This window comes from Muntiacus reevesi, chromosome 4 (assembly GCF_963930625.1).
Source record: "Muntiacus reevesi chromosome 4, mMunRee1.1, whole genome shotgun sequence".
NCBI classification, from domain to species: Eukaryota; Metazoa; Chordata; class Mammalia; order Artiodactyla; family Cervidae; genus Muntiacus; species Muntiacus reevesi.
Window position 1 is genome coordinate 13,560,987 of NC_089252.1, and position 15,902 is coordinate 13,576,888.

General features: G+C 34.7%; 1 protein-coding gene across 1 annotated transcript in view; it reads right to left on the reverse strand.

Annotated features, from left to right (window-relative positions):
- PIK3C3 (phosphatidylinositol 3-kinase catalytic subunit type 3) overlaps positions 1-15,902 on the reverse strand; it is a 158,475-nt gene that overhangs the window by 65,845 nt on the left and 76,728 nt on the right. Inside the window, exons 11-14 of the mRNA XM_065932329.1 lie at positions 12,225-12,379; positions 10,543-10,633; positions 7,315-7,382; positions 1,247-1,352 (exon numbers count right to left, since the gene is read on the reverse strand). Of these exons, the coding sequence (XP_065788401.1) occupies positions 1,247-1,352; positions 7,315-7,382; positions 10,543-10,633; positions 12,225-12,379 (420 nt within the window). The remainder of the gene's footprint in view (positions 1-1,246; positions 1,353-7,314; positions 7,383-10,542; positions 10,634-12,224; positions 12,380-15,902) is intronic.

The following is a 15,902-nucleotide window of genomic DNA, read 5'->3' on the forward strand; positions in this document are numbered from 1 at the left end:
CAGTGAATACTAATCTATCAAAAATTGCATGTTTTTTCTCACATGCAACTGTGTGACAAGACAGAATTTATTGACCCAAAGTGTATTCACTTACTGATTCAATAAATATCTGGACACTTATAATTTCTTCAAAAATGTTCTGGGCATATAGTAGAAACTATACTATCTTCAAGGAACAAATTAAATCCTTAAAAAAAAAAGTTCTCAAATAGCAATATGATATGGTAGCTTAGTAAAATAAAAGTCATAAAAACCAATGCTATGAAGTCTTATGTAGTAATTCTCAGTTCATAAAATATTATAAAATAACATTTTCTCATTTAATTTCTCCAATTACACTGAAAGAAGCAGCTTGGCAATTATATATCCTTATTTAAAAGATTGAAATTTATTCTCAAAGAGATCAAAATTTCCTCAGAGGATGACAAAAGTTATAAGTGACAGAATTGAGATTAGAAGAGAGGACCAACTGCTTATTTTCCAATCAGTTTAAATATAGCAAATCTTGGGCTCTGAGAACTATAAAAAACGTTTAGTCTCAAAGAGTTCAATAAGATGTGATTTAAATTTTAAGAAAATTTAAATGGAACATGAAACAGCAGAGAAAGATGCTATGAAGCAAAATATTTCTACAGCAAATCAGGTAATGTTGTGACAATTTTTTTTCATTGACCATGCACCCTCTGCTGGCTGAACTGAGACATTGCCTTAACAATCACAAGAACACCAGGTAAAAAAGGTTTACATGTCTCTAGAAAATGTAAAAGCAAAAACAGAAGTTATGTAAAGCATCTGCAATATAACCACAGCCAGATTTATGTAAATGTACCTAGTCTTAAAAATAAAAATAGAAAACAGAGAGTGAAACAAAAGAGCAAAGATTTGGGGGGCTTTTTGTTCCAGCAACAGGTTTGTTTCATTAACTTAGGGGTCAACAAACTTTCTATAAAGGGCCAAGGATTAACCACTTTAGGTGTTGTTGACTACAGAGTTTCCATTCTGGCTATTTACTCCTATTATAGTCAAAGAGGCCACAAACAATATGAAAGCAAATGAGCATAACTATGTCCCAATAAAATATTACTTATGAACACTGATTTGTGAATTTGACATAATTTTTCTTGTGACTTTTCCCAATTATTTAAAAATAAAAAGCAATGTTTAGCTCATAGACCATACCAAAACAGGCAATGGGCCAGACAGGGCCCATGCACTGTATATGCCAATCCATACATTAAATGGTTACCTTCAACAATGCTTGGCTGAACCGTCTCATGACATTCAAGTACATTTCATGGGTCTTTGGATCTCTCTGCTGAGTATCTTGATCTTCACATTCCACTATCACATACCTTAAAAATAGGGTAAGTCATTCATATAAGTGTGAAATGAAACACAGATTTATTTTATTTATGCCTTTCCATTAAAAGATTAATTCACATTTCCAAAAATAATGAGTAAGGAAACATTTTATCATCACTCTTTTAAAATCTGAAAATTAAGGAACAACATGCAAAACCTTCTATAAAAGATAAATTAGTAAAAGGATACCTTAATTTGTAAAATATCCTAGATTTTCTAAAAATTTTGGGATCAAAATGAGCATTTTCTCCTAATTCTTTATGAGGTACATAGAACATTAACATCTTCAGAAAACATATAAGCTCACAAATCTACCAAGTAACACATGAACAAAGATATTGTAGAAATTTATGTAATATTTTTGGTATTACATAAGGCTCTCTTATTCTGGGGAAAAAAAAACTCTGAAGCTTTTCTCATTAACATAACTGAAATATAAACTTTTTAATTTTCCCTTTCCCACCCAATTTCTTAATTTCTTGAAATTCCATATAAAATCTTCAATGTTTCCATCATAAAACTGTGATTGTTAGAGAGCTAAAAAAATTCAAATATAAATATATTCTTAAACCTACACTGCTTATACAATTCATGTAATTATATAAACAATGACCTGGATTAGATTTTAGAGGTTGTCTAATCCAATGTTTTCAATTATTACTGAACAGGCCATACTGACATGCATTTATATCATTACTTGTTACACAGAGCCCATGTGTGCATACAGACACATAATGCTGAAAAAAGTTTCACAAAACAATATTCTATGAATAATATGTTAGTATTTGTTATTGTTCTATTTCATTTTTCTTTAAGTAACAAAAGCGAGATTGTGAACCTTAAAATTGATTTCAAAAGAATCATGATATACAGTTTGAAACTTGCTTGTTTTATCAACAGTAAAACTTAAAGGTGGTTTTATCTTGCCCATGGTGAAACAATTAGTTGACTGAAGAGTTGAAATCAGAATCAGGGATTCTGGGCTCCAAGGCCAGAATTCTTTCTACTAAGCTTACTCTCTCACACTGTTTGACCTTTTAAAAACCACATGAAACTTCTCAACCTCCTTATCTGATGGTACTTCACAAATCTCAAATCACAGGGCTTATCATTTTCCTTTACACTATTGTCTAGAAAGAAATATTCAACCACCTAGAAGGTAAGCTTCATGAGAACAGAGAGTTTATCTGTCTTGTTTGCACTATACTGTTAGCACTTCCATGCCTGGACATAATACTTATGGTGGTCTGCTTTTACATTCATCTACCCTAGTTTTCAAGCAGTAGATCCCCTTTTCAAGAAACTGTCATTTATAACTGAACATGTGTAAAACTGAAGCTATTACATTAAATGAGTGATTTCTCTATCTCAATTTAAGGCATTATCAACATTTCAGGCATTTGGGCTACATTTGGATCACCTGAATAGAAGAAAAACAAGAAAAAAGTGGTGAGGTTGTAACCAAACCAGCGAATACAGGCTCTACCTAAAACTATACTGGCACTTTGTGTTTAATTTGTGGTCTGCAGATCTAGCGCCAAGCCTAGGTCACATTCCCCCATTTCAAACACTTATGCTCACTTAGTCACCAGGCCGTGTTGATTTTTTTCCTATAAAATACTTCTTATAATTGTTCTGGACTACTAACCAGCCCTGTCTGGAATAAATCAGCAGATACCTTTTACCCAGCTTCTCTAACTCTAAAAACAAACACCTTATTGATCAATATAATCATCCTAAAGTTTTCTTCTTTAAACTACGTTCACCATGCCCCACGGATATTAACAAAAACACCAACAGTTCCCTCTATTTGAAAACACTCTCTGTGGCCCTAAGTTTCTGGTTCAACTTCCACTGTCTCCAGTTAACACATTCACACTCTAGTCAGCTGGACTCCCCTACCCCACTTTGTGCTGTTGCTCATGTTGTAGTACTGTCCAGAAATACCTTCCTGCCTCCACCCTTCCTGATTCTATCCACACTTCAAACACAGGGACACTCCATCTCTTCCAGGAACTCTTAAACCCTAAAATCTTTCTTCTCTGACGTCCCAGAACAGGTACTACCCTCTCATGACTTCTGCTGATAATGTTACCTGGCTCATCACTGTTTCACAACTTACTCCTAGCTCCCTTCAGAAGTTATAAAGAAACTGATGCCAGATTCTGATTCTTAAAAAATATTTAGTGGCCCCTGACATATGCAATAGAGTCTTATACACAGAAATATTTTAAAGGCTGATAAGAGTTAAGTGCCTTCTCCTACTGACTTCTCAGTGCCACACTGTACCATGATAATGACAGGTGATCTGGAAGTCTTCAGAGCTGCATAACCCAGAATTTTCCGTAAAGTAGTATGAGAAACTAGACCATGACATTATATTTACTTTATGTTCCTGACAGAGTTCGAAACCAAAAATTCAAGAAAGCATTCTTAAATCTTGAATAAAGAAAGCCACGGTATTCATATGTGTCCTTCTATAGCCATAGGACACATATGAATTTAAAATAAAATTTTAAAAAATTAATAACTTTTAAAATAAAATTTAAAAAAATTAATAACTCTTTAAAGTCTTTACCATCTCCATCACCTTAGTATGTAAGTAGCAAAGTCTCAGTATGGAATACTGAAGTCTTTACTATCTCCATCAAGTTGAGAGTCCCTTGGCAAGCAAGAAGGAGATCAAACCAGGCAATTTTAAAGGAAGTCAACCCTAAATACTCCTTGAAAGGACTGATGTGGAAGCTGCAGCTCCAATATTTTGGCCATCTGATGCAAACAGCTGACTCACTGGAAAAGACCCTGATGCTGGGAAAGACTGAAGGCAGAAGGGGAAGAGGGTGACAGAGGATGAGATGGTTGGATGGCACCACCAATTCACTGGACGTGAACTTGGGCAAATTCCCAGAGATGATGAGGAACAGAGAAGCCAGGCATGCTGTAGTCCATGGGGTCGTGAAGAGTTGGACCCTACTTGGTGACTGAACAACAATAATCCTTTAAAGTCTTTACTATTTCCGTCACGTTAGTATATTCATTGTCTTCTCCTGTATTTACACTGCAACTCCTTTCTAAAGAAGCAATACAGATGACATGATATACAGGCTCCATTGCTTTGCTCAGGTCCCCTTGACTGTCAAGTAAATACAATGGCTACAGCCATGTGACAAAGGTCACATAACAAACAGCTCTCAAAATCACTCAAACCAAAGTTCTGATACAAAGGGCAAGTCCGTCTAAAATAAAAATGACAGTGTAATCTCCAAACTGAAGGACCAACTTAGATTAAGACAAGAAGACCAAGATTTGAGTCACTTCTGAATTCTGTTCACAGCAGTAAGATTCTACAAAGCACTCATGTACTTCCTTAAAACCTGTCATCTTCAAGTAGAAATGTAGACAAAATTATGTGGGTACCCATTGTAGGATGACATCAGTGGCCTACCTATTTGCTGGCAATCTCATTCTGTGAGGTAAATAAACTTTATTACCTTGAAAGGTCTTAAAAGTTACAGAAAAACATGTCAAAGCAGCCAAAGTGTATTTTTAATTCCAACATACTGGAATAGCTATAGAAAAAAAAAGCGGAACAATTTATAGATCCTGATGCTCAACATCTAACAGATTAGAGAGGCTGTTACTTCTCTCTGTGGTTTAAAAGGTTGACATCATTTATTTTAAAAGGATTGTCTGTTTTATTATAGGCCCCTAAGGATTCAACTATAGCAGGAATCCTGTTTAAATCAACGGAAAGGGAACAAATGAACAAGGAAATTCAAAATGTTCAAAATGAAATAGCACAATCAATTCAAATTTACATTTTAGCACATTTGTTAGGGTAAGCTTAGACTGAGAAGCATATAAACTGTTACATGTGATTAATATTTTATACTACTCTGTCCAGGTTCAAAGGAAAAGAATGATTATTTTAAGTCAACTACTTGAAATTATTTCCTTATTTTCATGCTACAATCACAAAAGTGGTGTCTACCAAACTCAGAAGTCCACATCAATAGCTCTTTCCCTCCGTGAATATTTCTGAACATGTAGTATGTGGACTGTAAATATGCAGACTGTAAATATGGAAAAAAACAACTACTCCTCAGAGAATGAATAGACATAGCACACGCTACGGCATCAGTGAATCAGAAACACAGTGGGAGAACACAAATCAAATCTAAGTTTGATGGAACGTTTATAAGATTGGGAGCTAGGGCTTCACTTTGTTTATTATCTGTAGAGAAAACAAAGTACTCTTTCTGAACATAAACTGTTGCCTCACTGGAAACTGTTCACCTAACAGATTTCCTACTGTTCAGTTGCATTCAGAATGGTCTGAAAACTCTTCCTACTTGAAATAAGATAGCAAAGATTTTATCATAACTAATTTCAAATTTTACAGTGAAATCTGATCTACTCTCAAATCTAAAGAATACATAATTTTAAACACCACATAATCAGGTATGCACATACAGCTCCTACAAGTGACTAATCTACACTGCAAGTAATGGGCCAGAGAAACTTTGCATGAATATTACAAGGAAATAAATATACTATAAAGGAATTCTTAGTAAAACATTAAAAAATATATAAAACCTTGATTTTAAATACCTACGAGGCTTAAAAGTACTTACTCAAAACCTTGGCACTGTGCCCTACACATTTTAATTTACTCTGAATTATTTACCTAAATTATTACGAGGAAATATTTTTCCTTAACACCAGTGAATAGACATACACTTAAGAATTCAAACTGTAATATGGAGAACTTTAGGAAGCAAGAGGCTGCATTAAAGGGAAATAGTAGTGATTTGGTAATATAATAATTTCTAAGCAAACTTTTCAAAGTCAAAACAGTGATTAACAACTAGCCACAACATTCTGTGGATGTATTTTCAAGGACATACTGAAAGTTACTGTGAGGGAAATATAGTTTTATGAATATTATATTAAATTGCTAAAGAAAAGCATGGCATTACTTTTCTTCCCACTACAAAGGTCAACAGAAAAACACAGTTAAACATAGTAAACTGAGCAGTAAGATTAAATCAGGGATCTTTTCTATAGTTAAACAAATATCAGGTTTGTTGGGAAGTTTAAAAAAATGCTCTCTCAAATGTACAGAAGGTGTGAAGTAGAGCGCACCCAACTGGCTTTGCCTTTTGTTTGCTCTAAAAACTGGATAAGGTTCTCTTGTCTCGTGTTTAATCCTAGTGCTTTCTTTAACTGAACAAAAAACAAAGGATTTCTCCTGTGGCTTAAGCTACTTGTTCTTTACACTTTAAAATTCTATGACAAAAGGGAGCTGTGCTTCATATTAATTGTGTCTCAGGAAGTCAGTTAACCTTTCTATGCCTTAGTTCCCTCTCTTTCTTTCCTTCAACTCATTTAGGAAACCTGTTCTCACAAAAAATACAGATACTTACATTTGCCCTATTAAACTTCACATGAACAAATGAGAAAAGGTCACTGAAAGTACTCTGTAAATGGCAAAATGTGAAATCAATGATCTAATCCCAGCTCAAGTTTTAGCAAGTTCAGCTACATCATGCCTCTGCCTCAGCTTCCTCATCTATGAGATACGTAACTTCAAATTTTGTCTACTTTAGCATGATTGCAGTATTTTAGTGAATAATGTGAAAATATTGAATTACAATAAAGTATCATACTTACACTATTTAAATAGCATAAAAGGCAGATATCAAACTGAAAAAAAAATCAATTAACTTACCCAGCTTTATCTTAGATCCTAGAAAGTTAGTAAAAGGAAGAAAAACTGTGATGCTAACAATCATATCCATGAGCATAATTGCAAAGAAATACAGCTAAGTATAAATACTGTACAGGATTTTGATCATTGCTCTTACTTTATTTTAAACTGCCTTTTTGTTTACAATTTGGAGAAAAAAAGTCCTAAACAGTGACTATAAAATAAAAAATTATTTCACATACCAGTATAAATAATTAGCCAGTGTTGAGTTTTTGCAGGCTCTTGATATCAAGAAGGTACACAGATCTTGCTGAAAGAATTAAAAGAAATGTATATATATATTACCATCTGCTATTAACGAGGAGAGAAATAGAGTCTACATTTGCCTATCAGTTTTCATCTACATATCTATGACACAGACCAGATTTTCATGCATCTATCTATCCCTCCATCCCATCTATCTAATATTTATTCTAAACAAGGCAATATGTGAGAGAGGTTAAGGACATCATGGTTTGGAGAGTTCCTGGTTCTACTGGAAGCTTAACATTTAGTGGAGGAGAGGTACATTAAAGGAAGCCATAAAAAGAACTTGGACTGCGAGGTTAGAGGCGGCAATGAGGATGTGATATTTAGGCACAACCAGCATGATGCTATGTACCAAGGCCCCGAATCTCACTGTTCAGGGAACTTTGAAAAGGCCCGATGTAGCTGACATCCAGAGAACACTAAAGGAAAGGAGGCTGAAAGGGGGGCAAAGACCAGATTGTGAATGAACACTACTGAGTATGGATTCTATTTTCAAAGCAATCGATAATCAACAAAAGATCTGAAAAAGCAGGAGAGTGAGGTGGTCTGCTTTACATTTTCTGAAAATGACTCTATTTGCTCTGAGAAGTACAGACCTGAGATCAGTCAGCATGCTATTACAGTAGTCTAGAAGGCTGAATGATGACAAAGAGGCAATAGATTATTAAAATATTTTGGAAGTATAATTAATAGAACTTGCTGATGGAGAGGATGTATGAAACAAAAAAGAACTGACAGTGACCCCTAAATTTATGGATTTAGTAAATGGATGGATTTGTTACATCACAGAAATTGCAAGCGAGGCAAGAGTGTTGGGGGAGAGAGTTGTATTTTGAAATATTAAGTTTGAAATGTCTGTCAGATATATAAAAGAAATCAAGTAGATATCTGGATATATAAATCTAAAACTCAGGAGACAGAAATGTGCTAGCAATGAGTACCCTGAGGAACAGTAAGATGTCAAGCAACAAGTACTGATAAAGGAAACCAAGAAGGAACGGCTGGAGAGGAGAAGAGGAAAACAGGGGATGTATGGTATCACTCAAACCATGAAAAGAGTTATCAGCTTTTCACGAAAGTAGTCATTTATTTTCCTGAATAATGCTGGGAGGAATTTAAAATAAATACACACAACCACAAACACTGAAGCCATTTACTATTTTATTTTAGCAAAGTAAGTTTTAATATAATGATGGGAAACAAAGGCCCAGAATGATGTGAATTAAGGACTAAAAAGAAAGGAAGGAGAGTCAAGATGGACAAACAACTCTTCTGAGAAACTTGATTATGAAGAGAAGAAAGAAAATTAGATGCTGTTTTGAAGGATGTGGTATCAGGGAAGAATTTTTCTTTTTTTTTTTCCATTTCTGAATTTTTTAAATGAGAGATACTAACACATATCTGAATATTTCTACCAGGAAAAGAAGAGAGCATATCTTTCAAGGGAGTTATTTTTCATTGTTAAGAAAACAGAAGTAAAGAATGGGAAGAGATTCACATTTGTAAATCTGGTGATGGAAAATGGCAACTATTTTTATCTAATGACTTCTATTTGTTTCCATTAAAAATGAGGCAGAATTGTGATCTAGAAACTGGAAGGCGGGGCATAAGGAACAGGGCTGAAAAGGTATGAGAGTCACTGTGGAGTGGGGAGAGCAACCACCTAGAGGATGGAGGAAGGCAGGCAGTGCTGAGTGCCCCCCTGATGTTTCTGCTCATGAATGTATGGTGATATCAACATGCTAGGCTATGTGATTTCTTCCCAAGTATTAAGGCACAGAGCAATTAGGTAATTAATCAGGGTTACCAAGGGTTAAGACTGTGCCAAGAGAACTGAAGAATGATTAAAATGATGAGTTGGGATAAAAGCTGTACTCAGAAGAAAGCAAATATTGAAGGGTACTGATAAAGAAAAAGGTAGAGATCAATGCATTTAGATGTTCCAGTGCAGCAGTACATAAACAGTACTCCTTGTTCTCTCTGCTTAAAGTGCTCATCCCCCAGATCACCACACGGTTTCCTCACCTGCTTCATTTTACAAAAGATGTTACTTTTCCTGGGAGGCCTTCCCTGAACAGTCTTTTCAAAATTTCAATCACCTAACCCCACCCCAACATTCTCTCTCATTCTTTTCTGATTTTTCTTCTACTCTTTTACGGTATATAAATATTATTGACTATCATCAGCCCAAACACTAGAATGAACTCCATGAAGAGAAAAGATTTTGACTGTTTTGTTCTCTGCTGTATCAGGTCTAGCACCTACAATATCTGGTACACAGAACTCAAAAAAATACATGTGAATGAACTGATTACTGAATCACTCAATCAGCCCCTTTAGAAAGAGAAAAATAAACTGGAGCTAAACGGTTCCTTAAAGAGCTCCTTTAAGGATTCTATGATCCAGTAATTTTTTTTTCAGTATTTTCTGATATATCAAAAGGTAGGCAGAGACAAGTAAACTCTAATTAACAATTAATAGTGAAAAAAAACCTCACTCAGTTAACAATATTAACTCCTAAAAAATTTGACTAAAAGAAATGATATTGAATATATGCATTTAAAAGAAAACAAACCTCTTTATAATATCAAGCATGTATTACTTATTTTCAACATCAGGGATATGAAAGATTCTTCTCAAATTAGAAGTTGTAGCGATAAAAATCAACAATACATACTAGATGAACTTCTGCAAATGTGCTCCCAAACATAATTTTCAGAGTAGCACTAGCCATATAGACCTGTTTTACCTCACAAATTACTCTGCTTAGCTAAAAGAACTTAAGAGCAGCTTAGTGTATCTCCCTAGCATCAAAGTCATACATTTCTACAAGGTAATCACAAACACCAACAACTACAGTAATGTTCATAAATGTGTTAACAATAAGTATTCTGAGTTTCCTTAATAAAATATTTTAGGTCCACTTTATTTTTACATTGTATTTCAATCCATTTATATTAACATGTCCAAAGGCACCAATAAAATGCCTTGAACTGAAGATGGCACTTTTTGCTGAAAGGAAAAGTTACAAACACGTATCATAAACCAAATTATTTCATAAAGTTGTAATTATTCATCAAAATCAATATTTTCAAGACCAATATAAAATGTTTACTTGGTAGGATCCCTCCTACAGGAAACTTGAAAAGCTTTATACTCACCTCCAGATTTTCACCATCTGAACTTTCTTTTGTTTTAGATGCAGAAGAAGGGGAAGACACTGGAGGAAGAGGGCTGGTTATAATTTGGGAGCTGAAAAAATAATACACTGAAATGTAAAATACTCTTTCTGTAAGAGAAGATACATATGTTCAGCACAGTTCACCACAACTGAGTCTAGATAAAGTACCATCTCCTAAAGTGTGTGTTCTGGGTAGCATTGAGTCACATTAGATTCTGGAAAAGAGGCTTCATAGTCAAAGAATACGGGTGATTCATCTTTGAGATGTATGTGCAAGTTTGCATACATTGAAGTTTCTGATAAATAGTACAGTGTTTTTAAAAAGCACATTTTACTTTAAGCCAGTATTTTCCAAATATATTTGGCCATAAGACAACTCCTATCTCTTTCTCATCTTTTAAAAAGCATACAAATTGGTGACCAGCAGATATTACAGTTTATAGTTTACATCTTGTCATAAAATCTTAGAGTTCTAATAAAACGCTCTAAGTGGCAAGAGTAAGACGAAGCTAAGTAAACATGCCTAAAGACTGAAGCCTTCTAATGTACAGTGGGAGAAAATGTAAGGGATCTCCCCTCTTAAAAACAGGAAAACATAAAGGAGCCTATATAGGAAAAAATGTTTCTTCCCCCCCTCCCCAGTTTCTCAGTTCCCTTCTAAGTGAAAAACAGCAGATTAAAAAAAAGCACTATCATCAACAAAAATTCAGAAATATAATCTTGAACTCATGTGATAATCAAAATAATTGTACTAATTCAGATAATCTGAATTCGACCTCCTTTGTCATTAACAAATCTCATGATTTCTTCACAAAACAATTTTATACCACTAAACCTAGAATTTCTCACACAAATGTTTCTATTTATCTCAAATTTTAAGATTTTATGAAAAGAAAAATGGCAAAGTAGAAAGAACAAGGGCTTTGGACTCAACTCTACCTAATTTGCAACATGGAAGACTTTGGGAATTTACTTCTCCTTAAATCCTTCATATCTAAATTAGCGATATGAACACCTACCTCAGAGGATTACTAATAACAAGTTTAATATATGTGGGCCATCTCCTGGTGTCTGCTACAGAGGTGAGAGTTCTTAACTGTTATTACTGTTAATAGCCAACTTTCAATTCAATTAACAGGTTGCTTTAACTACTGAAGAGGTGAAAAGCAGTCAATACAATATACAACTTTACAATAAAAATGTCTGAGTCCACTATATGCCTCATCTCTCATTTTCTTTTTGCATGAATAGCAATGACATCTAACACTTACAAAGCACCAGGTATCAGACACTTTTCTAAATGCTTATGTGCTACTCCTTTCAGCAGTCCTTAAAGATCAGTTACTATTGCAGTATCCTCATTTTTAACATGAGAAACTAGGGCCAGGGCCACAGAGAGAATATCTAACTTGCAGAAGTTTACACAGCTAGTAACTGGTAGAGTCAAGATTTTAACTCAGGCATTCTGACTCTACAGCTTGCTTTTTAAAACACTGCCCTATAATACAGTAGTTTGTGGTCTGTGAGCACACATGCCAAGTTCACTGGTAGACCTTCAAACTTATTACCAACGAGGGTTTGGTATATCTGGGAAAAAGAAGATGGTCTGAAAAGGTAGAAAACTATCAGATTTGAAAATAAGTCCTCCCTGGATATCCATACCTATCTATTTCTGCAGAATTCATCCCAGAATTTGACACACTCTCTGACACTGAACCCTGACTATCCTTCTTGGTAGGTTCTAATCCATTCTTTATGTCATCAAAATTTTCATATTTGAGAGCTTGGACCAGCTGTAATAGGTACATCAACAAATCCTGGAAAACAAACAAAAAATAAAACAGTATTAGAAAAATGCAAATGATTATACACAAGTTATGGGTATTCCTAAATATGAAGTTAAACAATTTAATCTACCACTTATCAGTTGTGTTACCTTGGGCAGGTCCCAAGGTTTCTTAACTTCTTGGTGCCTCACTGGGTCCTCTTCTTTAAAATGGCCATAATCACATAAACCTTAGAGACTGAGTTGTGAGGATTAAATCAATTAATAGCAAAAAAGTCACAGAATAGTTCCTGGCACAGAGTAAGTGACCAGTAAACATCCTGTTTAAAATAGTATCCCATTGACATGTATACATTGCTATATTTAAAACAGATACCAATAAGGACCTATACAGCACAGGAAACTCTGCTCAATATTCTGTAATAATTTAAATGGGAAAAGAAATTGAAAAAGAATACATACATGTATATATAGAACTGAATCACTTTGTTGTACACTTGAAACTAACACAACACTGTTAATCAGCCATGCTCTAATAGAAAATAAAAAATTAAAAAAAAAAAAAAGCATCCCCAAAGCAGAGAAAAAAAACAAAAACTAAGAAAAATGATTGACATGGTTCATATAAAGCTGAGAAATTAACAAAAGATCCTTTTTACAGCAATGGCATTTTAGGCCCAAGATTACATGTGAAACTCCAAACTATTAAGTTTTCAAAGTGTTTCTATTTCATAATGTTTCCTGGTTGGGATTTTTTTAAATATTACATTGTTTTTTTTTTTTTTTATTTTAAGAGAATTTGAAGTTCAGTGAATTTAGAGAATTTGGGTTGCTTCTTAAATGGAAACTACACTGAAGTACATATTTTAGCACTCAGGTAAAGGAAGTGTTTATTTTCCTGCCAACTACCAAAACTGGCTTGAAGAAAACAAATTTCTAAACCTAAATTTCTCCTACTTCTCCTGATAAACAGTGAGATAATTCAGACTGAAAAAAAAACAAAGCATCAAGAAAGTTGTTTTTACCTTTCTGAGTTTTCCCTTAATGTTAAGAATGGAAATATTTTCCATCTTACTCTATAAATACTTCTTAGCCCTTCCCAATCCAAAAGTTTTGCTTTCAAAAATAATTACAAATTGAAGAAACTCACATAACTCATAAGAAAATTGACAGCATCTATTATCTTCCAGTTCTAATTGCTACTCAGGCAGTCAAAATTCAACTAGGTAATATTAAGACACTGTGATTACCAGTTTAATTTTAGTCATCTTTCCTTGAGCCCAGAAACAAGGTTAAATCCCTGGCTAAATATTTATATTTATACCTCATGGATAACTCTTTCCTTCTGTATTTTGCTAACAACTACAGCATTTGTGAGAGTGAAAGTCGCTCAGTCGTGTCCAACTCTTTTCGACCCCATGGACTATACAGTCCATGGAATTCTCCAGAGGAGGCCAGAATACTGGAGTAGGTAGCCATTCCCTTCTCCAGGCGATTATAACTCAGGGGATCCCTGACCCAGGGATCGAACCCAGGTCTCCCACACTGCAGGCAGATTCTTTACCAGCTGAGCCACCAGGGAAGCCCAGTATTTGCGATTACTTGCTTATTTACTCTTTATCATTTCCACCATTTAAAAAATTCCATGAAGATGATTACTTCCCAACATCCTATTTTCCGTTATTTAATACCAAAATATATTCTTTTCATCTTTTTTTCTTATACTGACATAGTCAACCTTTTTTACAGTTGCCCAAATGCTGGCCAAAAGCAATACATGTGATTTTACCATTAAATATGATTTATTTTTCACAAAAAACTAAATGAAAGGTTAATTGGCTTAGGTGTAGTAATTGGTTAGTTGCTGGCCAAAAGCAATACATGTGATTTTACCATTAAATATGATTTATTTTTCACAAAAAACTAAATGAAAGGTTAATTGGCTTAGGTGTAGTAATTGGTTAGTTGCTCAGTCGTGTCCAACTCTTTGCGACCCCCATGGACTATAGCCCACCAGGCTACTCTGTCCATGGGATTCTCCAGGCAAGAATACTGGAGTGGGGTGCCATTCCCTTCCCCAGAGGATCTCCCCGACCCAGGGATTGAACCCAAGTCTCTGCACTGCAGGCAGATTCTTTACTGCAAAAGCTCTAGGGAAGTACACTCTGTGATAACTGCCTTATTAATTCTTATTCAAATATATCAGTATCAATGGCCAGGAAAATCAAATGACTTTATCAAAATACTTATATAGTGTTCTGTTTCTAAAAACAAATTTTAATTGGATCAATAAATGTTTGATTTTCTATTATCTTATTTAGGATTTATGGCATCTTACAGCTCTAGATATTCTTCTATGTATATTCTAAGAAAAAAATTATATAACAAAATTGTTTAATCAAGTATCCTTCTTAGGAGTTTAAGTAATTCAGTTTCACTGCTACCCTTCATTACCAGGCACACCTTGGAAACGCTGCTGAATGTACCACCTGGTGTGCTTTCCCAAGTACAGAAAAGACTTATTGCATGAAATAAAAAAGGCTGCACTATTATTAGATTCTCCAAGAAGGAGAAATTCAGAAGAATACACATCTTTTTAAGTCATTGATCACAATATGATTGTGTTAGTCATCTGCTTTCTGTATTCAAACTACCCATTCCTTCATTTTTATGAAAATAAATTAACTTCATTGTTAGTGTATAGGAATGCAAGGGATTTCTGTGTGTTAATTTTATATCCTGCAACTTTACTATATTCATTGATTAGCTCTAGTAATTTTCTGGAAGAGTCTTTAGGGTTTTCTATGTAGAGGATCATGTCATCTGCAAACAGCGAGAGTTTCACTTCTTCTTTTCCTATCTGGATTCCTTTTATGTCTTTTTCTGCTCTGATTGCTGTGGCCAAAACTTCCAACACTATGTTGAATAGTAGTGGTGAGAGTGGGCATCCTTGTCTTGTTCCTGATTTCAGAGGAAATGCTTTCAATTTTTCACCATTGAGGGTGATGCTTGCTGTGGGTTTGTCATATATAGCTTTTATTATGTTGAGGTATGTTCCTTCTATTCCTGCTTTCTGGAGAGTTTTAATCATAAATGAGTGTTGAACACGCCAGTCAGGATGGCTGCTATCCAAAAGTCTACAAGCAATAAATGCTGGAGAGGGTGTGGAGAAAAGGGAACCCTCTTACACTGTTGGTGGGAATGCAAACTAGTACAGCCACTATGGAAAACAGTGTGGAGATTTCTTAAAAAACTGGAAATAGAACTGCCATATGACCCAGCAATACCACTTCTGGGCATACACACCGAGGAAACCAGATCTGAAAGAGACACGTGCACCCCAATGTTCATCGCAGCACTGTTTATAATAGCCAGGACATGGAAGCAACCCAGATGCCCATCAGCAGATGAATGGATAAGGAAGCTGTGGTACATATACACCATGGAATATTACTCAGCAGTTAAAAAGAATTCATTTGAATCAGTTCTAATGAGATGGATGAAACTGGAGCCCATTATACAGAGTGAAGTAAGCCAGAAAGATAAAGAACATT